Genomic DNA, 27,996 nt, shown 5'->3' with positions numbered 1-27,996 from the left:
GCACGAGTTCCCGGTGACATCACCGCCATCCGAGCCAAGAGCTCTCTTGCCTCGTTTCCAGAAGTCACGAGAACCCTCGCTTCCATCCGAGGGTTTAGCGGAATGGCGATCCGAGGACTCTTCGATCTCCTCCGAAGAATCCGTCCTCCTTCCCAATTCGCCGCCGCCGCCGCTGCTGCTAGAAGATTCGGGATTCAAGATTCCTGCCCCTCGATCGCCGGTAAGCTTTCCCGCTTGTCTTTTCTGTTCTTTGTCTTCGTCGGATTCTTTCTATATTCCGGAACTCTTCAAAAATTTTCAAGCATTTGAATTGTTGGCTCGTGATTCCCTGCATTCCGGTTCTTACGTGCCTTTTAAATTAACTCCCGTATTTGTTATGCTGGTATACTGTTGATCTTAACTTCAGTTGGACTGTTGGTTCTGCAGAATTAAGCTGATAGTTTTTCAAGGATTTGCGTCAAGTTTCTTTAGTCCTTAAGATACTGTTGGATCATATATTCCATCACCCCGATGACAGATCTATGGTTTAGTCTGTTGGTTCTGCAGAGTTAAGCGGATAGTTGTTTTTCACTAATTTGTCTTAAATTTCTTTACTTTTTTATAAGGTTGGACCAAATACTCCATTACGAGCGCAATCTTTTTTTTTTTATTTAAAAAAATATAGTTGAACGTAACGGCTCTTGCACTTCCAAATGATGTTTGTTCGTGGTGCTTTCCAAATGATGTTTGTTCTAGAAGACTTCCTGTAATATGATGACTAAAATTGTGGAATGAACTCATAACCATTCTCGAGACTAAATATCTACTTATTTTAGTTTCTTCTAGGGTTCCCCAGAAGGGGATAATGCCCTACTACTTCTTTTAGTAAGCATAGAACTCCACAAGTTTTTATTTTTATTTTTGGCTTTATTGCATTATTTTTAGCTATTTTTCCTAGAGGATATTTTCTGAATTCTGTCATTCAAGTAGCATTCCTTATCTTTTACAAATTATCTGAGAAACTGATTTAATGAACCTATTCATATCATTACAGAATGTAGCCTTTGATTTCATATGCACATCATAATCAATTGCTTTACCTACTCAAAGGTTTTGCAAGCTATGATCGACCGAGCTTTCATTTTACGTGGAGAAAACATCACTGGGGTTTGATTTTGGGGGTTGTACTCTCTGGACAAACAGGTACTTTCTGATACTTTAAAATTAGATAGTTGGCTATGAATAATCAAATTGTCGTGTAGTGTGTTCTTCCTAGTGGCAGATTATTCTTGTTTCATTACATGGTTTTTACTTGTAACTGTTTCATCTCTTTAACTGCTCCTTTGCAGATATCTGAGGTTTTTGGAAGATATCTGCAGATGTGTAGTTCTTGAATAAATAAATTAACTGTATTCTCTATAATTAGACAAGGTTATCAACTATTATATGGAGAAAGGAGATTTCACAATGTAAACATCTAAATCAGGGTGGGTCCCTAGTTATTTCTGAAAACTAGAAATCACCTAATACAAATTGAGTTGACTATATATCAGGATGGGTCCGTACTTATTTCCTAAAACTAGAAATCACCTAATACAAATTGAGTTAACTGCTCTCTTTCCAACTTTTAATAAAAGGGTAAATATATCAGAATATCTTCATGAATATTTGAGCGTTCTTGAGGTTTTTGACAAGTAGGTTATTGTTACGTGGACCTTCAAAATTTTGAAACACCAAGAGGCCTGAGGCTATTCTGCTATATTCTGAGAAGATGTATAGATGTCATATACATGCATATGGTGAAACCCATCTGCACAACATTTTGCCCACAAAAAAATATTAGGCAGTCAATGGATTCTGCTTGATATTTATATGGATCCCTTACAGATTATGAGAAAATGCACGGATCAAAGTGTGCAGGGAGCTTTTACTTTCCTGATCTTGTAGGTAGAGTATTGTTTTTTGACGAAAAGGCTATATAAAGAGGAACGGGCACTGAATGTGTAGATGTTTTTCTTGTATTTATCCTCTTTGTGGTGACTAATGGATAAAAGTATGTCCTCTCAGACAACTGATGGTTTTTCAATTCCTTGGCCCTCTGTTGGTTCTGCTATCCAGACCCCCAATAAGTCGTGGCTTTCATCATCTCTAAGGTTGGAATGAAATTTCCTAGTCTAAAAGAGAAGATATCCCTTTTGTTGTTCTGAAGATCTCGTATCTCTGATGCAAGACATTATCTTAGGAAATTTAATCATGATTTGGTGATGGCTTATCAGGTGATCTGTAGAACCTCGATTGAATGGTCTCTAAAACTTGAAAGACATATTAGCTTGTGATTTCCATTAGAAACATTAAAAGCTCGATGTTGAAAGGCAAGTTCTTTCTTGGCAATGACTCCTTAGTCCTTAGTTACTATCTCTGATGTTGCTAGCTGCTTTTTATTTTTTTTTCTTTTCCAGTCAGGACTGTAATGAGTAATGACTGAATGGCTTTATAGGTATAAGATATGTGATAAGGTGCATGCATAAGTTGTTAATTATTTCTTTGATCTAAAGTTTTGGAAACATAGTTTGTCAGCCTATTTCCCTTGTATTTAACCTTTTCTGTTGGCCCTATGCTGTATTAGATTTGTGATCCCTCTTTCAATAGAAGTTACTTATCTTAATATCTGCTATCTATTGATAAAAAATGGAAGACTGTCTAAAATTCTTTCCCTACAAGTTATATAGTCCTTTCTATTTCTTTTTTAAAAATTAAATATGGAGGCCTATGATGTATATTTTAGCATCATTGGGTGAATTGAAAATTGATAGTAATTGTGGTCATCCTTCTTAAATAATCTTTATAATTTTAACTTCTCTGGTGTTGCAGCTTTTTTTCTTGGTCTCAGTGGAAGGTCTGTCTTGGCTCAAGACACACCATTGGGTGAATTGGTTACTGAAAATGAGCAAGGCCAGGCTTCTGTCACTGGTTTGCGTAGGATTGAAGATGGTTCAGTGATATCAAATGAACATACATCAAAATGGAGAATATATACTGATAATGGCAGAGACCTTTTTTTGAAAGCAAGTAACTGGTTCTCCCTAGCTTTGTTGCACATAGATCTCATTACAAATCTTATGTTGATGAACTTGTTTTGCTCCAGTTTTCTCAGCTTGGTCTTCTTTTGCCTGCCTTAAGGACCTATTTGCTGTCTGTAGCCACAAATTTTAGGTGGACCAGACTTTAACAAAGGGTTTGTGGATGATGACACAAATCTTTTTGGTTATAAAGTAAGGGAAAAGGGACTGGTTTTTTCCGCATACCTTTATCCTACTTTAATGAAGAAAGCTCTTGCTTTTACCGGATTTAAGTGTAACCATATTTGTAAGGCCAACTAGAAGAAGCTGAGAAGTACTTTTTAGCTTCACAGGAAGCTAAAGAAGGATTTGAAGTGACTTCTTTTGTAACCATATTCTATCAGATTCATCTGATATTTTCACTTGTAGGGCAAAGTAGATGAAGCTGAGAAGTACTTTCAGTTAGCTTTACAGGAAGCTAAAGAAGGATTTGGACTGAAAGATCCACATGTTGCCTCATCCTGCAACAATCTGGTATATTACCACTGACTTTTATCTTCCAGTACTCTTTTAACGAAGTTATTTAAGCCTTACAACATTTGTAAGATGCCTTTGGCAAATAAAATCTTAATTATTATGCATGAGACTCCTAACTTATTATTTTAAGTCACAAGTTCTATACATTCTGCAGTGTGCCTCTAAGTTGCAGGTATTCTTATGGTATGACATTAGAACTTAGATGTGGTCGAGAAATTTTTGTTGTTATAGTAAAATAGTATGCCTTTTTCAGGGTACTCTGATGGAAACAAACATGCCCATGACAATTATGGTTAAAAAAATGATTGTCTTTTGCAAGCAAATTAATGAAAAGTCTTGATTTACAAGTTTTTGATTACTGGTTGTTTAAGCAATTCCAGCCAAAGGTGAATTAAAGGAGGAAAGTTGAAGCAAAAGGAGCATGTAGAAAAAGAACTAGCCAACAAAGGCGCTGTTTCACAGTACATGATCAGCACAGTACCCTTGTTTCTTAAGTCAAGATATTGCACTCATTTGCTAGATATAACCTACCAGTAGATGGAAATGTAGCACGTTACAAACATGATCAATAGGAAATATTAACTCTTGAACTGTGAAAATTACGTGTAAAATGAACTCAGAAAGCTGTACTGCTACAGCACTTCAATATTGTCTATATGATCTTCTCAAATTCAAGTTTGATCTTGAGCAAATGCTTCCTAAAGTTTGAATCAATGGAGAGTACAGAAAAATAGCGTTGCCTATATGCACAACTGATTTTGCTTCATAATTTGATGCAAAGCTGAAATCTGGAAATAAGCTTGTTTTCCAGATTAGCTCTGAATTAGCTGAAACATCTAGGATTGGAACAGGAACCTGTTCTCTCATGAGTAACATACTTATGAATAGGATTATTTATTCCTAGTAGTGCTTCTTAATGATTTTAACTGCCTCAATATCGGTTGCTTCTAGATGCTATTCTTGATCTTACAAGTAGGTATATTTTAGCTTCTGGGAAGGTGTTTATGTTATTATGAACTGAGTAATTCGGTCTTCCGTCATTTAGTCACATTAAATTCTTCTGAACTTTGCAGGCAGAACTATACAGGGTAAGAAAGGTATTTGAGAAAGCTGAGCCATTATATTTGGAAGCTATTAGTATCTTAGAGAAATCATTTGGAGCAGATGATATACGGTAAATTTATTCTTTGTCTCGTTTATGTATTAAATTTTCTATTCATGTGGTACAAAAGAAAAAGGAATAGGAATCACCAGTATATTACATGCTTTTGATACATATTTATGTCAACATGAACAAAAATATCATGCTTCATTGTACAATGATGTTCATAATTAAGAGACATGTCATATCACAATCTCACTTAGGTTAGATAGCGCAAGCCTGAACCATAACACCACCCTTGGTCTTACATAATTGAGTTCTTAAGATGTGTCTATTCTCTCATTCCACCGCACCAAAAGAAAGGCTGCAAGGCTTATATACCATATTTATCTGCTATCCTTGTCTTCCTCTTTCTCCTGATAATCACATATCCACCACATTGCTTGATTTATCCTTGAAAGTTGAAAATTGAAATGTAGTGTATCCATAGCCCAATTCCACACTTGATTGGCAGAACTATACCTTACTAATAATTGTTTAGCACTTCTCCACAGAAAACACCACCTTTCTTTTGTTAATGTTCTACAATCGTACTATGCCAACAGTATAATCATTTGAATAGTAGATTATATGCTTATTGTAGTGTGGGAGCTGCTCTGCATAACCTTGGGCAGTTTTATCTTGCTCAACGGAAACTTGATCAAGCTCGGACATGTTATCAGGTATCATGTTCTTTGGAAAGATCGAACACATGATATGATGTTCCCTTCGATCTATTTCTTGGCAGTATTATGAGTATCTCTGCATTTCAACGTGATCTACTTCTTTTCTAGTATGCATATATCTTGGATATTTTCTTTAACTCATTTGTAACTTTTGCTGTCTACCTTTTCTTTTTTCTTTTTTCTTTTTTTTTCCCCTATATATAACTTTTTCTGGCCCTCACCTATCAATTGATACTTCTCTACAAGAACAATTTACTTGTGGCGTGATCCTAGATGTAACCATCAGCATGGTACATGCAGATCATTATGAATCCATATAAGGTGGCACACACTCCTGACTATACTCTGTGCTAGTTTGGCACGACGGATCAGGGTTGTGCATGCTATAAGAGAGAAATAAACTGCTAGGCTTGTGCATTGTACAAGTAATTTCACATTCTTCTTTTTTTCTCGGCAAAACTTTGGTCCTTTTTCTCATATAAACCTGCACGGGAGATTGTTAAAACAAATTGTTCAGGACTTCAGCTCATAAAAATAAGTTTAATTTGTTTGAATTGAAGAAATTGCCCTTCAGATAATACAAATGTTTCTTGATGATTATGTCATCTGCAAATAGAGTATGAAGGATGTCAAATCAATAAATGGTATAGTGAAACTAGTATTGTAAGATAGACTGGCACTACATGTCACTTAGTTATTATGAAGGACCTACAGCAAACAGGGACTGTGTCATATGTTTGTTGTAGGGCTATATAAGGCTATAAGCAATTTATTAAAGCTGAGAAGGCTCAACCAACAGTAACATTCATCATTAGTGACTAAGTTCTCTTAAAGTTGGTGTTTTTTGTTGCTAAATAGCAACGATGGTCGTGCCACACGCACAGCCCGTGTTGACTGCCGGCCGGCATGGCACGGCACGGCACATACCGCAGCACTTGCCGTAAGAAAATGAGAGAAAAAGGTAACACCTTGGCCGTCGCCGTCGTCGTTGGCCTTCACCGTCGCCACTCTCGGTCGCCGCTCACTCGAGCTCGTATCTTAAGTTTTAACCGATAAACCATCTCTCTCTCTTCCCCTCCCTCGGGTTAGGGCACCTGACGCGAGCTCGGGCGACGGCGATGGTGAGCTCGACGACGAGGTCGATGGCGAAGCTATTAGGAGGGGTGCCGTGCGGCACCCCTTGTGCCACGTACCGGTACGCCGCCGGCACGGCCATCCATACTAAATAGTAAATATATTATCTTTGATATGCCTATTTGTAAGGATTCTAGTTTGCTATATAGTACAAAGATATTTCATATATTAGGGGAGGTGCATATTAGTTTAACAATAGAAATAAAATTTATATCATCCAATAATAAAGGATCTCTCAAGTAAACCAACAACAACAAGAACAACAGCAGCAACCAAGCCTTTAGTCCCAACTATTTGAGGTTTTCTATATGGATCCTTTTTCTCAATTCATCTATGTTTAGTCCATTGGGTGGTGGGTGGTGCCAAGTCATCTGCTTTCTTTTTCTTTCCTTGCTGGTTTCTTCATGTTAGTTTTGGTCGTACTGGTGTACATAGTTGTCCACTATTAGTTGAATACAAAGCACAGAGGTAAAGCAACTGAAGGCTTGGTTTCAACTCAAATGGAAGTCATAATGGCTTGCAAAGTTGACCTTATTAAGGCTCTCTTATAAGTTTTATATATATATATATATATATATATATATATATTCTGCCAATTTAGGTCAGAAATATATTGTTTAGCTTTTTTTGAATTGGCTTCACATATGTAGTTTAGTGCGTGTGGCTGAACTTTCCCGTGGTGTTCTATGAACTTCAATGACTTTGATGCGTTATAATCTTTAATCTTCACCTTCTGCCATGCCAAAATCTTGAAGCATTCAACTTTTTTGTTCTAATAATATTAAGTTAATTTTCTGATGTGTCATCAAAGTGCATCTCCAAGATGTCTGTCCTGCTTAAAGACATTTCAAGTGCATGTTTTCCTTTGTGGTTCTTTCTTAAAATCTCTAGTGATATATGATTGAAAAGTGATATCTTGAAATTGTGATCTACTTTCACTATGGAAATATAGTGACATGTCTCTGAATAGCTGTTTTATTTTTCATAATCATACTGCAGACACTCTACAGTCATCTTATGCTTTCAGTAGTATGTCATTATGTTGACAATCATTGCTTCCTACTGACACGGTTTTCTTTCACCTTTCTATATCACCTTTTTGCAGCGCGCTATGAAGGTATTTCATACTAGTCAACTTCCTTTTTCCACTTGATATTTATATTTGTCATTTTTGTTCCTTTTTCCAACAGTTGTGGAATATATATTCTTCTGTGTACTCGATCTATTATCTACTGGTAGGATTCAGAAATTTTAGTTAGTCCATGATGTTCAAAATTATAAGTAACATTTAGATATCCATTTTTGATGCCTTTATCTATATGTCTGGAGAACATCACAATTCACAACAGTGCGGCACTACAGCTATTGTGGTGAAAATGCTTGTAGATGCTAGATATTGTACAACTTGTCAAATTTGTTGGCATGCGTGTTTGGCAACAGTAATGGTGTTTTATAGCCTTGCCATATTAAAATGAAAACTTCTATGATATCGTAAAACTATCTATTTACTGTTGTTGATGCCCTGGTAGGAGAAACCAAAGTATTGAATTCAGTTGTTAGGCGTTTTATTATTATACATCATAGTAACAGATATGATTTCGAATTGGTTTTATTATGCATTGCGAGGAAGTATTCTTTCAGTACATTTAAGAAATAGAGAACTAACAATTTGTTGACATACAAGTTTGAGTATTAGTGTATGACACACCGGATTGAAAGTTAGCATATAGGTATATGAATGGATGTATAACAGAGATAAGATGGATATGATAGCAATTTAGAATACATGGATAAGCATGTCTGTACTTGATTTTATCTTTTCGTATTCAACATATGAATTATCAAATACCACCTCAGCGTATATTGTGCACATAAGTATACTCTATAAGGTTGGACGAGTCAAATTTGAAGATTTTCCAAGTCGAGACATAGGTTGTAGTCTGTGGAAGTGTTCTTTTATACTTTACATATTTTATTTTGGATCATGTTGCATTGTCTAGCAAGTGCAAGCGATATTACCAATAGAAGTCTATCCCTCCTCTACAGGATCATTGAAGTCATGATGACTGTTTAGACTTTAGACTTTAGAGGCTCTATAAGATTGTACAATTTGGATATATGATATTCCTCTATCAAACTTCATATGATGGATATTGATGTTTTTATGTGCGATTGATATTATACTAGTTAGCTATCAGCCTATCTTTATTATTTGAGCATATATTATCTTATCACTTATCACATGCTTTAACGCATTATTCTTAGACTACAAAATGGTAGATACTTGGTAGGCTTTAAGCTCACTACCATTAGTGGAACACTTCACATACTAGTGGGCTTTACTGGGATCATGGATGAGTAGTTGCAGATAGCTAGACTTTCATTTACATTTTGTTCACATATGATCTCTTAGTTATTAAATTTGACCCTTGCAAGGGTGATGAACATTTACATGACTACTTTTATGAAAATAAAGTAAAATATTGACTAACCAGACACGTGGGTTACAGCGTGAGGATCATGTGTCCCTGGTGGTTCAAAAAATATGCTAACTAGAAGTGTCAAATGATAGGTTATAGGTTGAGAATCAGATTAATAGTCTTAGAAATATTGCATAACTGTGACCGGAGACATGTATTTTCAATCTGAAAAGACAGATTTTTTTCTTACTGTAATGCATCAATGCCTTGTTCCTGGAACTACACTAACTTAAGTGCTTCCTTTTGGTTGTAATAGAGGCTGACACATTGATAAACAACTCAAGCCAGCTTAATTTCTTTGACTTTATTGCTTTAAGCATCTGCTAGACGCATCTCGCAGTTCTATCATCTCCTAAAATTTGTGTTCCAATGCATAGACTACAACCTATGCAGGGTTTAGGAGGAAGATATACATAGCCTTAAACACATTTATGTGGAATTGTTTCTAGGACTTGAATCATTACCTCTTGGATGCAAAGGCAGGCTCACACCAATTGGCACCCTCTATGATATATTCCTGTTAAACTATGATGTTCCTTTGAAGTGTGTGTGGTGCTATGCAAAATATTATTTGATAATTTGGGTAATTTTATGTGAACATCTCAGTTATCCTGTATCATTAGTCTTCTAAGTATGAATGTTCTTAGATATGCATGCGTGAGGTTCTAGATTCTTTGCATCAGTTTCTTATAACCTTCTTTTCCACTGTGTAGGTTAAGGGGCAAGTTCTGGGGCATGGCCATGTAGATTACGCAAACACAATGTATCATCTAGGAACGGTGAATTCTTATCTTTTTTGTTTATGATTTTTATTTGTTAGTCTAGATCATTTTTTTCCACTTATTCCGCTTAGCAGGACTGCAATTTTTTATGAAGAAATAATTTGTCTGTTGGTATGATGTAATAATGGCTAGAAGGCTGAGATAGCTGGGATAGCTGGGTACTACAGTTTTATGATACATTGGAATACCACTTTTTTTTGTGCATAATTCTAGCAAGAGAGACTCATTGAATTGAAGGTTGAAAATGCTTTTGTTTGATACACGAAGTAAACGGTGTTCAAGTGCAAGAGGCTCTTGCCAATATAGGGACTGGGTAAAGAAAATGTCACAGTTGTACCTTCATTAATGAAGAGGTCTCTTAAATGAATGATTGTTCACCTTTTTTCAGGTTTTCTTCTGGTTTGGAAACCAAAAAAATGTAAGTGGCTAAAGTGTATCTATGTTATGAAGCTTTCTTAGCTGAAGCCCAGTATGGGTTCATAACAGGGGTAGGTGGAAGATGCTTTCATTTGATACGTGAAGAGAAGTGTTTCAAGTCCTCAAGGCTCTCGCTAATGTAGGGTCTAGATAGGGGTAGGTATTTTTTTATGCATGGTTGAGGATATAGAATTTCCATATATGTAGTTATGAACATATATTGAGAATTTAGAGGCTCAATGATAGGGGTTTGTTGTACTTGGTGTAAAAGACTCCTTATGACATACCTTGATTTATTGAGTCATACCAGATAGAGATGGATGCAATCAAACTTATGAGTCATTCTATGAAATTTAAGAGACGAGTAATTGAACAACAGTTAAGATGTGAAATCTGGGAATACATGCCTTCAGTTTGGCAGGTTACATCACTTGCCATAAGTATAGAACTATAGACTCTAGTATTTGGAGACCAAGTTGGTTTTACGTCGGGTTGATAAACTTAAGTGGCTACGTACTTGCTAAGACGTTTAATGGAGAAGTGCAGGGAATGAAAAAAGGGAAAAAAGGAAAGATGGATTTGCATACACTACTTAATGATCTATGTAAATCCTGATTGAGTTCCTAGGGAATTACATGGTTGGTGATAGAGAAGAGAAGAGATAGTGAGCAAATATTTGATGTTATTAAGGATATATATGACAAAGGTACTACTAAAATAAAAACGAGAAGCTTGAAATGGAGAAATACTTTTAGTGCATTTGCGAGATGGCCATATACCTCTTAAGGTGAAGGGAAAGTTTTGTCGGATGGCTATAAGATCAAAATTCTTCACGGATTAGAATGTTAGGCGACTTGAAATCAACCTACTCAAAGATTCAGTGTAGTTGAAATGAGTATGTCACAACGGACTTGAGGCATTACTACGAAAGATGGAATAAGGAATGACAATGTTAGACAAAAGTTAGGGGTAGCAAGCAAGTCAATTATTCCTAGAATTGATTAAGACGGTTTGAACATGTCCAACAGTGGCTATGTTATTCATCTGTGCAAAGGATTGACCATTCAAATAGAATGCTCCATATAGCTGACCCCAAATAATTGGGACTGAAGGCTTGGTTGTTTTTATTTCGTTATATCTTGGAAAAACCAATTTCTAAGATGTAATCCTGCAAAATTTCGGTAAATAGGTTTCACCACATGGAAGCTTTGTCTTAATTGTAAATTAAAATATTGCATTTTCCATCTAATCTCAGGATATTCTTTTGTACTATACAAATCTTATTTCATTTCTTGTTCTCTTTTAGGTGCTGTATCTAGAAGGGAAAGAAAAGGATTCGGAGGCCCTTATACAGGAGTCTATTAGGATACTTGAGGTTCTTATTGCCTTTCATTCCGTGAATGTTTCAAGCCTTGTAACCGGTATGTAGGATATTATCTTTTGTGACTTTTTGACAATCTTGCAGGATGCTGGATTCGGTGAATCAGCAACATGCATACGGAGAATGAGATATCTGTCCCAGGTGACTATGGATTACATCTCTTTCCCACTATACCTTCTTTCCATTACCTTACAGAGGCCATGCAATTGGAATGATATTTTAAGTTTTAGTATATTCATAAGTATATGATAATTGTTTCATTATTTGTAGGGAAGAAATATTAGGTTCCAACTCATACCTGCATTTTCGTTAAATGTTCCAACCCCTTGGATGACATCTTACTACTCAATTACCCTGTTGAATTAAATTCTATATTTGGTCAATGTTTGTATTGTAGATTTTGCTCAACTCAAATCGGCTGGCTGAGGCTGAAAGTATGCAAAGGAAGATATTGCACACTCTAGAACTTTCAAAGGTTTGGCAATTTCATCTACTATATTTGATATATCTTTAGAAATTTTTTTCTACAGGATATACACAGTATTAGGTCTGAGATTAATCATGAATAAGTTATGTTGCATTATTTGTCTGCCTTACGGTTGACCATGTGGCTTGTTTATGCGAGTTCATGTTATCAGATTATAAAGTGCTCCACATAGCTTTGGAATCTTCTTTTTCACAAAATGTATATCATAATTGTTAGTCTTGATAGAATCTAGTAATTTCCTTATCTAAAAGATGTGGGACTTTGTATCATGTCTACAGGTCCTAGCTAATCATTGATTACTTCTATGATGCCTATGTATTTCAGTTGGTGGAGCATCTAGAGATAGCATACTTACTTATTGTCCTTCATGTCTTTTTTGCTGAGTCACAATGATATTATTTTTTTGCACAATTAATCTATGAAGCTGATTTGCAGGGATGGGATTCATTGGAAACCATTGTTACTGCAGAAGCCCTTGCCTTGACTCTCCAATCTCTTGGGAGCTTGGTAGAATCACAAGAACTGTTAGAGAGGTAGAATTACTTTGTCAGTTGATATAGTTATTTTGCCCTCCAGATTTATTTTTTCTATTATAGTTAACATGTATAATGGCTATTCTTTCAGATGTCTTGCAGCCAGAAAAAAGATTCTTTCCGAAGATCATGTCCAGGTCTCTTATTAATTATTATCTTGATGAAATTTGTTCCAGGAGGATCACTAATAGAAGATCTTTAAACAAACCAACTAATCAATGCTATGATATGGCAAAGTCAGAATAAGAGACATTATAACTGAAAAGTCTTCTCAAATCAGAATGCAAAGTAACATAAAGAATACCATAATACAGATATTAAAGCTCTATTTCCCAAAACAAAAGCACGACCTGTAGGTTTATAACAGTAAGTATCTGTCAACTCGTTGGTCATCCTATTGTTCCCCAACATGTTCAACGTAATGACCGAGATAATTATCCATTAATTGCAAACTAAACCTCTATCCGGAATTTCTAAGAGACCCTAGTTTCATTTTGTTATTTCTTTGTCCATCCATTATCTGCAATGCATCAAATATTCTCCAAAATGGAGAGAGCAAATAAGTTGTGCCAAAGAGGTTTCTGCAATCGGTTATCACAATGATACCACTTCTCCCATACTTTTATTGTGATCAATTTAATATAATATAGCCATTGTCAGTTTCATTTCCCCGATCATTTGATTATATAATATGCAGACTTCATGTCTTCATATTGTTGACTGTTTGTACTTTTGTTTGTCAAAGGTAGCTGGGAATTTGCTTCATTTGGCAAGAATAGCCCTGCTAAACTCAAAACACCTGCAGAAGGTGAAAATATCTGGTGCTAGAGCTGAACTTGATAAGGCAAAACTTCTTCTTGATAACTCAATCAGGTTTGTGTTGTATACTTGTGTCAGTTTTTCTTTTTTTTGGTCTAATTCCGTGATGAAACTGTAAAATGTATCCATTTCAAGACAATCTAGAATCTAGATGTTTTATATATTATTAATTCATGGTTTGTTTTTGGCTTAATCCAATTATTTCATTCAAGATATTTAAAGTGATTCTTAGTTCTTAAAGTTTTAGAACCAAAATGTCATATGATATACTTTCATGATTTGTTATTCTTTTCCATGATTTAGATTGTAAGATTTTTGAGGGGCTGAAGGTATACATCTCTTAGTTTGAATCTTATTGCATTCTGATTCACAGAGCTACTTTGATGTGTTTTTCCCTTAACAGGATTACAAAAGCAATTTTGAATCCTTCAAGAAATGACCAAAAGAGTCTTCATAGTGTTAATGTATCTACAGAAAGCGAGAAAGATCGGCATGCAGCACTTACGGTGCTTGTAAGTCTTGTTAATCATAGCATATGTAGTTTGAAGATTCAGTTTTGGTTTTGGTTTCGGCTTAGTTAAAAAAAAAACATTTCAGTTATAATTTCGGTTCTAGTTTCATTGTGTCAGTTTCGGACTTCTTTTAATAAGAAGTATTTTTTATCTTACTTTTCAAGGCATCACACAAAATCGAATGGCATTCAAGCAATGAGGATGAGATTGAGTTAGGTACAAGTTGGATTCAAGTCAAATCCAACTTAAAATTTAAAACATACATTAAAAAATTGTTATTATGGTTATTTCAGTTGGATACTAGTTTCAGCGGCCAATTTCGAATCAGATGGAAAACATTTCGGCAAGACATCTTGGTTTTGGATGAAATTTCAAACTATTATATTATCTAATTAGTTTGTAATTACTTTTTTTTTATTGCTTTGTACACGTATCCTATTTATCTTGTTCTTTGTTCTTAAATAATCCTCATACTTAGCTTGTCCATCTGCTATCGTAGTTGATATGATGCAGACCAAAGGATTGTTATGCAGTCTTTGGGACATGCTGGCCATTAGCCAGCACAGCCCGTGCAGTGGCACATGCTGTGTCCACATATTTCATGGAATGCTAATTTGACTTGCCTGACCGTTCTATAGGAGGCTTATTATGTCCTTTTGATTTGAAAATTCAAAGCATGAGACAAATCCAGTGGATGCATTCAACATAAAGAGACCTGATCATATGATATACTTGCTAGTTTTTTCCACGCATATACCTGTCCCAAGCATATTGCCAATTGGATAGTTCTTTCATCTCTAATGTAAAACATTTCTTTTTTGTTTCTTAGTGCATTTTTTGTACCCATCCAGTAGCTGTTGAAATGAGATGATTTTTAAGTTTCCAGCATCCAGCATCAGTCTTAGAAGCTTATCTGTTTTTTGTTTATGCAGTTGCAAACCCTCAATGTTGTTGGCCTTCTGGAAGTAACAAAATGTGAATTACAACTCTCAAGGGTACCTCTCTCAGCTTCCAGATGCCTTTTCTTAATGATTTCAATTTGTATTTACTGTCCCTCTTTTTTTGTATTTGCATGTTCCCATAGTAATCATTTTTCTTTGGTTGCCGACACTAGGTTCTATTTTCACGTTTAATTTAACTCTTGTAATATTATCTTCTTCTGGCTGTAACATGCTCACATAAAAGAAAGAGTTAGTGTGTTCTATAAACTTATCAGATTCTTGATCACAGATGGTTTTCTGTTATAAATTTATAATACTTAAGGTTCGCTCTTGCAAGTGGGACATTATCTATTCATGCTATAAAATTGAATTTCATTTTCTACAAGTCTAACTAGATCTGCTTAACATGGACATCCTCTTTCCATGGTATACATTGTTTAATTTCCATTTCTACAACTACAGTGGCATTTGGTCTTGTTGTTATGTCAAATTACAACAGAGTTGATAAGTTCCGTTTCATTCAGGGTTACGGTCCTCATTAAGGTCTAGCCAATTATTAGGTGAATGATAGAACCTTAAGTAGATTTGGAATTCTTGTTTCTGGAGCAGTTTTCAACCTTAAGTAGATTGGGTACTAAGATTTATTGGCATATAGTGCATGGCTTACCTTCCAAGCTCCTGATATTGTATCAGAGGTTCCAAATATCAACTGAATATGAGACATCATAAGAAAAATAATAGAAAAAGTATAAAATTCGAGAATGATGTACTTATTTCTTTCAGTGTTTAAATGATGGTTCTTGCAGGTTGTTGCTTATTACTTGACTTACTTCCATTCGACACTATTTGATATAAGGTTCTTTTGTTAAATCAACTGTGATATTGTCTTCTCTTAGTACTTCCTCCCATGTTAGTTTTAATCTTTCCTATCTTGCAAACACTAATACATTATGTGGTCTTCTCCTTTATTTATTAGCTGTTCATTGTCTCTGTATTATGAATTACAGATGTTGATGATTTCATATTTTCATATGTGCTTGTCATTAATCAGTCTCCTACACTCTGTATGTGCCTTCATATCCTGATTGCTAAATAATAAGAGTGTGCAATGTGTATACATACACACACTAGCAGACATATCCAGATTTTAAGTGTGAAATGTTTCATCACAAACAACTTCTGATATATCTTTATATTAACTGGCGAGTTAAAGAAAGAACGATGGTTTGATACTTGTTTCACTTCCAATCTGTATCATAAGTTTAGTCTTCTCTACAGTTGATTGTTTGGTAGTTGTTTTTGCATTTTCTTGGTCTTACATCGCTAAAATTCAGGAGCCATGTGAGTATCCATTGGAGGCTGAACTTGCTCTTCGTGATTGTATTTCAATTTTCAAAGAGGTAATGGTTATTATGCTTCCTCGATATGACCTTGTTATCATGTCATTTGCTTTTCTGTTATGTTGCAGCAAATCTGCAGACTGAAAACATTAATTTTACGCCAACCATCTAACATCTTCACTAGAAATGTTACTATGGACTTTCAGCTTGTTATATTTGTCATTGCCTAGATTTTAGTGTGATTCAAACTGAAGCTCACTAAGTCAACTTGACACTTTTGGTGTTCTTTGTCAAGTTATCTCTAAGGGTATTGCTTAAAACTTGGACTACTAGTTAAACTTTGCTTTGAGGCAGTATAAAATTCACAAGCAAAAGCCTACCTAATTAACAAATTCCAAAGAAGGTTTACAAATTGCAAAAGAGGTCCACTCTTGCACTTTCAAGATTTTGCTCTGTAGGATCTCAGGTTTTTATTTTTATTGTTCTGATTTCTGAAAGTTTTCCTCTCTAGGGTCAGCAGAGGAAGATTGTTACTTATCCACTTGGGAAGTGCCATTAGAAAAGAGGACTCATAAGTCTAGTTGAAATGTCTCATAAGAGTAGAAAAACACTAGATTTGTGCTCATATTATTGCCCTTATTTTATATGTGGCAGTCAATTGATATTCCTTTTAATAGCAAATTATAATACATATGTCGAACTTATCTTGTTTTATGACCATCTGTTTTCAGCCCCATACACGAAGTATATTGCTGAATGCTCCAGATGCCAAGGTGGAGTATGTGGCATGCTTGAAACGTCTTTCTAGTCTTGTTAGGGACAGTATAGTTGAATCACAGAGGCCAAAGGAGGTACAGGATCTAATAGATGCAGTCCAGAATATAGAAGCCGAATTGCTACCCAGGAGGCAGAGAAAGTAATGCATGCAATATTGCTCTGGTTAGTTTCTTTTAGGCCTTCTCCTGAGTAAACAAACGATTATCTTCTCAGTGTCATCGGCATGACTAATTTCTTGAAGAAAAGGAAAAGAAAAAACAATATATTCATTGGCATGTCAATTTTGTAAGTCATTGAACTCATAAAAGAGATTGTTTTCCACCTGAGTGTTTCAGATGTAAGCACTCTCTTGAACAAGTTGAGTAGGAAAACTGTAAAACAGAAGTCAAATCTCGTGTAAGAGAAAGCAACATCCTTCTGTACCGAGCTCCCATGTGATCAGCGTTACTGCTATTTTTTCCCTCTTATGTACCGTTGTAAGTGGTTGTCTCCCTTCCACGTTGGAAATCGATGTCTGGAACTTAGTAAGTTGCTTCAGAATATTAAATGATACTTTTGGCTGATAATTTATTAAAATTATTATCTTCTCAGACAAAAGGGGACGTTAGTATGAAATCCGCACTAGCCACATACTGCTGATTGCGACAACTACCTTGATATTACTGTTAGTCTTGAAATTGTTATTAACATCAGCCAGGTTTATCCGAAATGTGGAATGGGCATAAAATCTAGTTATCATTTTTATTTTGTTTTGAGAGAAGTGGGCTATGCCCAGTTAGATTTATTGATGGCTAATTATTAGTGTACAAGGAGCACAATATTCTAAACTTGGAGAGCACCACAAGGAACAGGACTGCCAAAGCGATCCCTCGTTATCAATAAATTGGCTGCAATCTTCTAGCCAAATTTGTAAGAGTTAATGTACAATAGTTTTGATACTACAGCTGTGTGAGGCACAGTGCCACCACAGATAAATGCAAATGTTAAGATTACTTATGCCGGCTCGAATCAGATAAATTCAACTAGTGTTACAAAGCTTTCTAGAACCAACATTAAATGGCTAATAAAGTAATAAAGTAACTTACAAACCACACCTATACTATGAAAGAACAACAGCCCTGTAGATTTCATTGCAAGGAATTCCCTTTTCTTTCTGTCGAGTTCAGTATCTAATGAAGACCTCATAAAAATGACTAATAAGAAGAGGGGGACAGCAATCTTTCTTCAAGCTCGCGGAAGCCTCTATAGACAGGCTCAGTTTGGTTTTGCGGAAGGGCCAGGCGTCGCACCTCAGTCATATACCTGTAATCGCAAATTCAACATGAAAAAAAGTTGTTCATAACCAGTAATATAGGCATTAGTGGCAGAAGCAAAAACTAGCAATCTGACACCAACGGAGCCAAGAAAGCAGTAAAACCAAATTTACAGTAGGCTGTGTTCGTGAATCTATCAAACATAGTATGTTTTTCTGGGGAGAGGCTTGTATGATGATGCATAGAGATAAGAACACAAGCTCTTCTCATTTGTCAAAGGAAAAGGTACAGAATAGTATGGTATAGGAAATGTAAAGAAATATCGTAAGATTTTTTCGCTGCATTGATGTTTGTATGGAAGATTATACTACTGTAAGGTCTAAACTTCCTGATTGTGATTCTTAAATTTAGATAACACTCCCTGTTGTACAAAGTAGAAATTACCTGTTTGCCAAACTTATGATTTTGTCCCGTATCCCTTGATTTACAGCTGGTGTCTGACTCAGCGAAAAGGCCCCACTGTAAATGAAGGAAGCCCCAGCAGTTGTAGTACCCAATTTATCTGCTAGCACAGACATACCCCACTCACGAAGGACCACAAGAACTGATCTTAGAAGGCGTAATCTCAGATTTGATGAGGACAATATCGCTCCATTGGATAACAATTGATCATAAATGCCTAAGACAGGCTCAGGTGCACCTCTACAGGCAGCCAGAAGAGCTCTTGCAATATCTTCATCTCCAACTAACTCAACTCCCGAAGTGAATCTTTCCTGCAAAAGATGCCGATTAACCAGCATTACTCAAACTGAATGAAAGGGCAAAGAGAAAAGGAGTATAATACAAGTGGTAATAGGTAACCATATGATCTTAATCCAAATAAACTCAGGATATACATTAGCAACATAACATTGGGGAAGACGAACATCTGACAAACTTCATATAGTGCAAATAATCATGATGTATATTAATTTTTACCAATGCAGCCTTCTCGAGTTGAAGACATATTGTATCCAATGGTATGCTTGCCCCATCTCCAGGATAAAGATTCGAACCTACTCTCTTCAACATAGAACATGCTTCAGCAACACCGCCTCTTGAAAGGGCTTGATCAAGAAGCCTAGCCCAGGTTTCTCGAACAATTTTGCTATCAGCTTCACCAGAATAGTTTGCAAAGTTGAGAATTTCCAGGCACATCTAAGAAGCATACCAAGTGTGAGAAATTGTTTAGCTCCAAAAATAATTTTCTGGACATTTGGAAATAATGTCAACACTACTGAAGTGTTTAGACACAATTGCCAGACACAGAGATAATATCTTTAAGCTAATACTTACAAAAATAATATGATATTTTCTAATTTGTCAACAAGGAAATAAGACATTCAATTACTTGATTTAAAAATAGCAGTAATTTTCTCTCTCTAAAAGTTATACAATGCAATGCATGGCCATAGGTAAGTGTTTCAAACCACATGAAACAGGATGAGTCCAAGTTCAGATTATTCAGCTTATTCAACCCATCACGCATTCATTTATGTACTTATCTGGTTGGTGCCATAATACTATAACATTGATATTAACCTTCATCAACTACTAGCAGTAGTCAGTTATGTATTAGAAAAACTTTAATTATTCATGCCAGTGAACCCCATGGATTTGATATTATTGAAACACCTAAATGCATATTTATTACAGAAGCTTGTAGGTTATTGTAGTATCCACAAAGCAAAGAACATTCATTCTTGCAGATTGAAAGATTCAAAACCAATTTTAAGGGAGTGACTTCTGTTACTGCCAGCATTCTGCTAGGGATCAAGTTCTCATATAATTTCCATGTAAATATGCATTGCAAACAAGTAAAAGAACATCTATAGTTCTATACTATCAATAATTAATCAAAGGCTGGATGCAACAAAATCTAAGAAAATGAATTAACAGGCTTCAGCTTTTCCCACTGCTATCACATAAGACAGAAATACATTCAACCATGTTGCATATCTGAACAAGCTTGTTGCATATTTATGCACTAGTTATAATGTAGTTAATATATTTTAAGACTAATATTAACTAAATTATGTTCAAAAGAGTGTTTGAATCTTTATTCAACAGCCATCTTATGGCAAACAAAAATTGACCATATGCATTGCAATGCATACTATAAAAAAAAATATAAAGGCCCTAGAAATAATAAGCAATAAGAAGTTAAGAACAACAGGTTTCAAACAATAGGTGTTCAAAATCTAACCTCCCAAAGCTGAAATGGAACAGCATAATCATTGTACAGCTGAGTAATGCTCTTCAAGTCCACAGATAGTTCTTTCGCCTTGTCTTTAGCAGCCTTAGCTAATTCGGCGTCAACTAGTAGGTTTCTCTGAGGAAAGGGATCATTTGAAACTGATCCGCTACTCTCAGGTAAATCTTCTAACCTTGTTGCTATCAACTCCAACTCCTCTTTAATTTTCATTTGGAACCGAAGTACCGCTAGTTTAGCTTCAAGCATATCTAACAAGCCATCGTCAGCAGTATTTCTGGTAGAATTAATACTGCTACTTGCACTTTTAGCCTGCAGAACTGCATTGCTCAGATATTGATACCTGTTTTCACCAAAAAATGCAAGTGTTCTAGGAAGTCAAGGCAGTCATCATTTGAGGGCCTTCAGAATTATTATGCATTTCCAAATCATGTTAAAATCACAGAAACAAGGTAAGGAGTAGATCTAATGTTCACAGACCTCTGCAGTAGAGTAGGAGCTTCCTCTGCATTAGAGCATTGCCTCTCTGCCAGTCTATACAATACATGAGCAGCAAGTAAATGCTGCCCTTTTAGTACATAATACTTGGCTAGGAGATCAAGATACTTTGTATAACTAGAAGGAACAGCAGCCTCTCTATCATGCAAGTGAGGACTTGTTGATATAACTGGTGTGACAGCCTGAGCAATGAATATCAGTTAGAGGCAAAGATAACACAAATCTGCATTTATGCAAAGCATGCTTCAAGTAGAACTGGTAGTTCATGTTAGTGCAAGAGAGTGTTTTTTTTAGCTGACATTATTTTGCTCCATTCAGTACATTTGGAGATGCTACAGGTGGAGGTCACAACTATTTAACATAAAGCACCTTGGAATGGTGGATGGTTGGTACAGATAACCATGGATAAAGTTTAAAAAGGTTTAGACTTATTCACATCAAACAAATGGGGCAGGTGAGGCACGTCATCTGTTTCAGGCGTGTGCACATAGGGTAATGGCTCGGGCATAGAAATTAGTTAAAAATAAGTGAGAGTTACGTTGATCAATCTACATGATACACACATGTTGTGACCTGGACCTAACCAAACCTGCTGAGGCATACAAGTGCAGCTAAGGGGCAAGCTCTTATGGCCAGGAGCCACCCTGTGAAACAAATGGATTAGGTATTTCTCAGGTACAGAGCCCAAGTCAATTTTGGATTTCTACCCCTACAAATTGGCTGCCATTTTCTCTACAAACATATTTTACAATATTTCATATTTTAAGTGGCATTAACTCCTCTTCTAGTTCACTAGAATAAGCTTCGCACAAACTCACTATGATCAAATGATTCTTTACATCTAGAGTAAAAGTTCTGCAAAGTTTTCATATGTATTCATTACCTCTTGTAGAGGCTTACGGCCAGCACTCTGGAGAAACGAGACCAAATCAGAGCCCCCATACTCCAGCAGTTCATTTTCAAGGCCAAGTTCAATCAATGTCTTATACAAATGCTCATGAAAAGCTGTGTCAGGCCACTGGACACCAAGCTGAATAATCTGCCTTATGTATTTGTTGCGAGAAGCCTCATCAATGACAGATCCTGAACCAGAAGTCCCAAATTCTCTCTGTAGCCCACTTTGTCCACCAGCCTTAAGAGAACGAATGGCATTCATGATTATTTCATAGCACTCTTCACGCTGAGCAACTATTGTGTCGCGGTCTCTTGGATCTATTTTGTTATTGATAGAATCAACTTTTGAATCAAGAGCTTGAGCTTTCTGCAGAGGAAGGCGAACGACAGCTTCATAAAATCTACAAAAGAAGCTAATGTTAATTTGTGATGATATCATATAAAAAATTATAGATGTCAGATTAGTATTACTCCTAAAACTAACCTTAGAATCTCAAATCGCTTGCATACACTGCTCAAATCTGCAGACTCTGGAACTTTGGTTAAGAGGTTGAAGGCATCTCTTGCAAGAATCTCCCTCTCATCAGCTTTGCTCGTGACAGAGGCCCTTTCAAGACATTCAACAGCCAAGTAATACTTGTAGTCAGACTCATTAAAGTAACTTGGACAACCCTCCTTCAGTTTTGCACTGATCTCGTCCACTGTGCCCCTGCCATCTGAACCTATATAGTACTGCAACAAAAATTAAAAATATTGGATAAAATATACTCAAGTATCACATATATCATTCAGTAACTAAGAAACAAATAATAGGCTGATTGGCATCAGTCATCAGATATTTACTCTAATCAAATCATATATTATCGATCATTAAGTTTCAGAGAAGATGCTGAGTCGCCATCATCACAAATGCACTATGCACATAACATGAAGATAAAATAAATATTACCTCCATAAGCCCAGAAATAAGTCGCATGGCGAGCTGGTCGCCTTCCTCAGAACATACCAATTGATGGAATGCTAATTGAACTAACTTTTGGCATGAATTACTATCTAAACTCTGAACCAAGCGAGTAACATTATGATGGGAAATAAGCTGGAGTAAGAAAAGTGCTTCACTAGATCTCCGAAGCAACCGCCTAAGACATTCCATTGCTCTGACCTGTATAGTCAATGCAGCAACTTAGAAAAAATCAAATGGCAAACAATGTACGTGAATTCCAACTGTAATACTTTACCTCCATAGCAGCTAACTCTGCTGATGTATAAAGGAGTCGTTGCTTTTTATTCAATGCAACACGATCTGATGAGTCAACCTCACGAGTTTGGGGACCAAAAGACTTTCTTGCTGCAATATGACTACTAGGCCCGGTGTGTGCATCGGTCCCATAAAGGATCGAACCTGAATAATCTCCTAGACCAGCAACATAACCATAGAGCCCTCTTCTCTTGTTCCTTCTGGATCTTAGAAAATGTTCTAAGGAACGAATTTTGCTTTCAAGGACCTTCATCGCCCCAGATGACAGCCTGCAAACAATCACTCCATCAAGACAAGCATCAGAAGCTACTTGTCCTCGAACTATCATAACAGGCAACTCCCATATAGGAAAGAGCAATCTAGATGAGCATAAACAAAGTCCCTCATGTGCACCAGAGAATACAGGTTCTGCCTCTTGAACAACCTGCCCCATACTGAACCCTCCAGCTTGAGTTCTCGCATTTGATAGAGCAGCAGTACCATCAATTTGTGGCATGCCAACAATTCCAGGGTCCTCAAATGTTTCAGCTGCTTTCTCAGCGACTGTATTGCTTATGAGATTTTCTTCAGCATAAACTAACTTTGCAGCCAGCATTAGACACATTGCTGCAGCCTCTCCAGCACCAAAACGATTGAAAAAATCCTCTATTTGCGATCTTGATGCATTGGATTCAAACAATCTTCTTAGGATGTCCACAGGTCTGTTAAAAACTACCTCCATCAAACCCATGGTACTAAATACAACCACCCTCCTCCTAGGCAAGATATGCTGGGTTGGCAGATCTCCTTTGGCCCAAAGTTTTGCAGATGCCTTTTCACAAGATTCTCGTAAAAATGAGAAGGCTTCTGCATCGGAGTATAAAGACTGCACAATACATGCAGTATCTGGCAGTGGCAAAACATCAGCAGCACAAAGCATCCGGCCCTCAACATGCAAAGATGATACAGATTCCCGTAATGCACGAGAACTTCTAGTAGTCGTTCCAAAATTACCAGAAAGAGATGACTGGATAGTCGAATCTCTGTGCACAATCAGGAGTGAGGACATAGAAGAAGCTGTCGAATCGGATAGTACAAAAGTGCCTGCAGAATAAAAGGCTGATTCTACCTTCAAAGCAAGATCATCTGGCTGAGCTCTACCAGCAGCAGAAATGGCACCAAAAGTAAGACCGCCGCCGACCCCTAATGGAGGTGAAGGCCTAGTTGCAATAATTTTTAAACAGGTTGGCCTTTGGAGAGGCTTACTCAATCCAACCGAAGAACTATTTCCACCTGATGAGGACGTGGAAAGATACAATCTCCTGCCATCTGATAAAACAGCAACCACATGTAGCCATTTTGACTCCACAGGTGATAATGGTGCAATACAAACTATAGATGGTTTTTCTGCACGTGTAGCTGCTCTTGATCCAGCAGACCATCGACTTCCATATTGTGCCTCTCGTGGATCAACCAAATTCTTTTCTTCAGCAATTTTTGTGAGGGGGCCATCACCATTAGCTCCTAGGTCAAAGGCCAGCAACTTCATGCCTTCTGTTCTTGCGTAAATGATATGCCTTTCATCATCAACCACCATGTCAACAACTGGATCGACAGCTCCAAATTTCAGAGCATTGGGCAGTACCCACCTGAATATTAACTTAACATAATCAGTGCTTAGGCATTGGAACACAATGAGATAAGAGGGATAATATAGTACCATGATCATATCACACATTAGCTTATGTACCTTGAAAGAAGATTACCCAGGCCGCTAGTGAGGCAAATCTTACGACAACGCTTACGCCAGCCTGAGCCAGTTGTGTATTGTATTTCATATATGTGTCCATCACGACCAGCTAGGAAAATGTGACCCTTATCAGTACAGGCAACGCATGTCATTGTGATACCATCAGATGGTATTGTATACTCAGGCAAAGGATGTAATGAAAGTTCAGCATATGGATCGGTTCCATCCCCACTACTAGTGCAGCAAACTCCAACAAGAATTAACTAGAAAAAATATACAATTTAAATTTAGTTACATTAAAACATCAATATGTCATTTAAGCATCAAGAGAAAAAGGAAATATAGAGAAAAACACTTCTATGACTTCTGGTGGCTATTAACAAATCATATGATCAACTATCACAGAGCACAAGGAAAATGAAATTTTAAAAATAAACAAAAAAGTGAAAGAAACTTTTAGGTGAATATATATGATTCCATGTAAGCATGTATAATCTCAAAAGACACAATTGGTCTGGAAGCTCTACATGAAATTTAACGTGATTGATACAACTGTTAACACGGACTCATATTTTTAATTTACACACCAAGTTTTATCTCCACCATGCTCCATCATGGTCTGTTTTGTATACATAGTCACATGGAGATATCCAATATTGAATGTGTTAACTAAACAAAATAACTTCAAGGATAGCAGCTTACTGTTGTGAAAACCTTAATGATAGTATCTGTACCTCAACTGGAGTTGCTATGACTAAAATATATTGAATGGCTTCAACAAATATTCCAGGCTTTGCTCTAGCAAGGCCAACAGCGCAAATTGCCTGCTCCTCCCCGTTATATTCTTGGCATTGTCCATCCCTAATCACATAAAAGACACCCAAAATCATCAGATATCTAGGGATAAGGGAAGAAACAATAAACATGCCATTCATAATAAAGTAAATAAAATGGAAAAACTGAAAAGAAAGTTGACTGCAATAGGTAGAAAAGATAAGGTTTCCAGTTTTTGCTCTAGCAGTTTATTGAATTATGTACCTCATACAGAATTTAGCAACTTAGTATAAAGAATGATAGGTGAAAATATGGTTTTCTTCTTTAGTACTTTAAATTTCCCAGAGTCGGTGTTAAACTGTGAAAAAATAAGAAAACTTTGAAGGAATAAAATAAGAGCCAAAAAGGTCTCAGCTGCTCATGACTGAGGTCATGCCCCAATGCCAAGGAGTTGGCTCTGTGCAGCCAAAGTTGTAGGTCTTGTAGTGTACCATAATCAACTTGTAGACTTGTATCATGTCATGCCAGCACATTTGCCCCTAAATACAGGATAATCTCTTGCATTAAGGTTGTGCTGCAGCAATATCCTCTGTTATGGACCAATTTGGGGACTTCCCATTTAGGAGTCAACATTTAGAAAAAAAAAAAGTATGGAGTTACTTCAATGCGATGGAGGCATCTCCAAGTGGGAGAGGGGCAAAGGCGAGGATTAAGAGGATAATAGGCATAGTAGGGGCATAACCAATTATACAGCAAGCCCATTGTATGACATCCTTTTAAATTTTCTATTAATTTGGTATTATTGCTAACTAGCCAATCTTCTTTCAATATTTTTTTCTTAGATTCGATGCACTAATAACTAGCCACATCATCTAGTAAAATTCCACAGGTACACTTGGATGCTTCACATGATGTTACTGAGCCTCTCCCTTCCTTACAGATGATTAATATCGTTTATGAACATAACTTTATGGCTTATTAATATCCATATTATAAACTAAAGGTTGATACAATGGTAATTTGCCTACGTGGAAGTAGCATATTTGATTGTGTGAATATAAAAGAAGTTTAATTATCTCTACAAAATAAATTGGTGATACGGTATTCAATGCTTCATGAGGAGTGAATTGAAGTGAGAAGTCCATTAACCAGAATAAGATCGACCATGATTAATGAATAAAGCTATATCATGGACATTGGAGGATTAAGTAGCATGCTTGTAATTTATAGGACAGCAGAGTATGGAATGCAGTCAGCCACTTGACCAGTTGAACAATACCAAATAAGAAATAAGTTGCCTAAAAAAGATGTAATTCAAGCAATCTAGACAAGCACATAATTTTTCTAGCATATTTAAATGTTCCAAGGATGCACTGCATTTGATGGAGATAAGGAAGATTAGATGAAGAAATAAAGCTAGAGCACCAGGTGACAAATCGTACCACTTATCAAAGCGCCAAATAAACAAAGAATTGTCAACTGACGCCCAAGCTCGGTGTATTTCAGAAAATATTCCACAAAGCGCCGTTCCTTCACCACCAGCTGCATTATACCTTTCAATGAGCATTTGAGGTAATTCCCGAGTTTCGGCAACTTCAACCAAAGGAGGCCACTGCAACAGAACCATGTTATACAGGCACAAGACTTTAGGAAACAATACATACACTGCTTAGCAAACCATAGAACCTAAAGAGATCTGCGTGAGAAAACAAGTTTCTTTGGAAGTCCATACCGTGATATGCTTAAACACCAAGTTTTATCATATAAATCAATTTCTACTTCAAGGTTCCAAAATATGGACAGTGAACCAATTAAAGGGACACCACAATTTTAAACTCTAGATTTCTTGTTTTACCTATCAATTAAGCTACTCCGACTGATGAAAACGTAATTCTTACAATCAGAGAAACTTCAGAAATTATATCTAAATCAGCTTAATAATTTGTGAGTTAGGTATCAAAATTTTGTTTCTTCAACAACTTTTAGGGCAATGTTGGGGGTGAAGAGATCAAGGAAACGAATACCTCTTTGGGATGGGCGGAATAGGGGTGGCTCGCATATCGAGAAGCCTCGAGAGCCTCCTCGAGATCGAGCTGGGCGGCGACGTCCTTGCCGATTCGCTCGCTAATATGGAGGCCGGCGGAGGCGACGTCAGGCCCGATGATCTCGTCCTCCCATGCCATCTCGATCTCCGGGGAAAACCCTAAAAGACGACGACGAGCTAGAGAGAGGGAGTGTGCGGAAGAGAGGCGGGGAAAGGGTTTTGAGAAGGGTTTGGGTTTTTTTTTCGGGGCCTCGTCGGGCGGGCTGTGGAATGGCGCGTTAAAAGGTAAT

The 27,996-nt window shown here is 36.6% G+C and overlaps 2 protein-coding genes across 2 annotated transcripts; one reads left to right on the top strand and one right to left on the bottom strand.

The window, feature by feature from the left end:
- The first annotated feature begins 87 nt into the window (after positions 1-87).
- On the top strand, positions 88-17,472 carry LOC140773156 (uncharacterized). Its single transcript, XM_073115568.1, has 18 exons — positions 88-220; positions 1,090-1,182; positions 2,851-3,044; positions 3,468-3,572; positions 4,649-4,749; positions 5,321-5,399; positions 7,642-7,653; positions 9,730-9,795; positions 11,522-11,590; positions 11,681-11,737; positions 11,994-12,071; positions 12,519-12,616; positions 12,708-12,753; positions 13,362-13,489; positions 13,839-13,947; positions 14,880-14,942; positions 16,223-16,288; positions 16,960-17,472. The coding sequence occupies exons 1-18, from the start codon at positions 103-105 to the stop codon at positions 17,146-17,148; spliced, it is 1,671 nt and encodes a 556-aa protein (XP_072971669.1). The 5' UTR covers positions 88-102; the 3' UTR covers positions 17,149-17,472.
- A 405-nt stretch (positions 17,473-17,877) lies between these two features.
- Positions 17,878-27,980, bottom strand: LOC140773516 (nuclear pore complex protein NUP155). Its single transcript, XM_073116119.1, has 13 exons — positions 27,687-27,980; positions 27,105-27,274; positions 25,623-25,749; positions 24,889-25,151; positions 23,140-24,787; positions 22,851-23,063; positions 22,386-22,633; positions 21,891-22,302; positions 20,990-21,189; positions 20,504-20,852; positions 19,237-19,455; positions 18,703-19,031; positions 17,878-18,307 (listed from the first exon to the last, which is right to left on the bottom strand). The coding sequence occupies exons 1-13, from the start codon at positions 27,843-27,845 to the stop codon at positions 18,199-18,201; spliced, it is 4,446 nt and encodes a 1,481-aa protein (XP_072972220.1). The 5' UTR covers positions 27,846-27,980; the 3' UTR covers positions 17,878-18,198.
- Positions 27,981-27,996: the final 16 nt, after the last annotated feature.

The sequence above is a fragment of the Typha angustifolia genome, chromosome 13, assembly GCF_048772165.1.
Source record: "Typha angustifolia cultivar Huaian chromosome 13, ASM4877216v1, whole genome shotgun sequence".
Classification (NCBI taxonomy): domain Eukaryota; kingdom Viridiplantae; phylum Streptophyta; class Magnoliopsida; order Poales; family Typhaceae; genus Typha; species Typha angustifolia.
Note: the sequence above shows the minus strand (reverse complement) of the source record. Positions and strands in the feature narration are given on the sequence as shown.

Coding starts and splice junctions, on each gene's coding strand:
- LOC140773156 (XM_073115568.1), top strand. CDS start 103: ATGGCGATCCGAGGACTCTTCGATCTCCTCCGAAGAATCCGTCCTCCT. Junction 221..1,089: donor TTCCTGCCCCTCGATCGCCG/GTAAGCTTTCCC, acceptor ACCTACTCAAAG/GTTTTGCAAGCTATGATCGA. Junction 12,754..13,361: donor TTTCCGAAGATCATGTCCAG/GTCTCTTATTAA, acceptor TGTTTGTCAAAG/GTAGCTGGGAATTTGCTTCA.
- LOC140773516 (XM_073116119.1), bottom strand. CDS start 27,845: ATGGCATGGGAGGACGAGATCATCGGGCCTGACGTCGCCTCCGCCGGC. Junction 25,750..27,104: donor ATTTGGCGCTTTGATAAGTG/GTACGATTTGTC, acceptor TTATGTGATTAG/GGATGGACAATGCCAAGAAT. Junction 23,064..23,139: donor CAGAGTTAGCTGCTATGGAG/GTAAAGTATTAC, acceptor TTGACTATACAG/GTCAGAGCAATGGAATGTCT.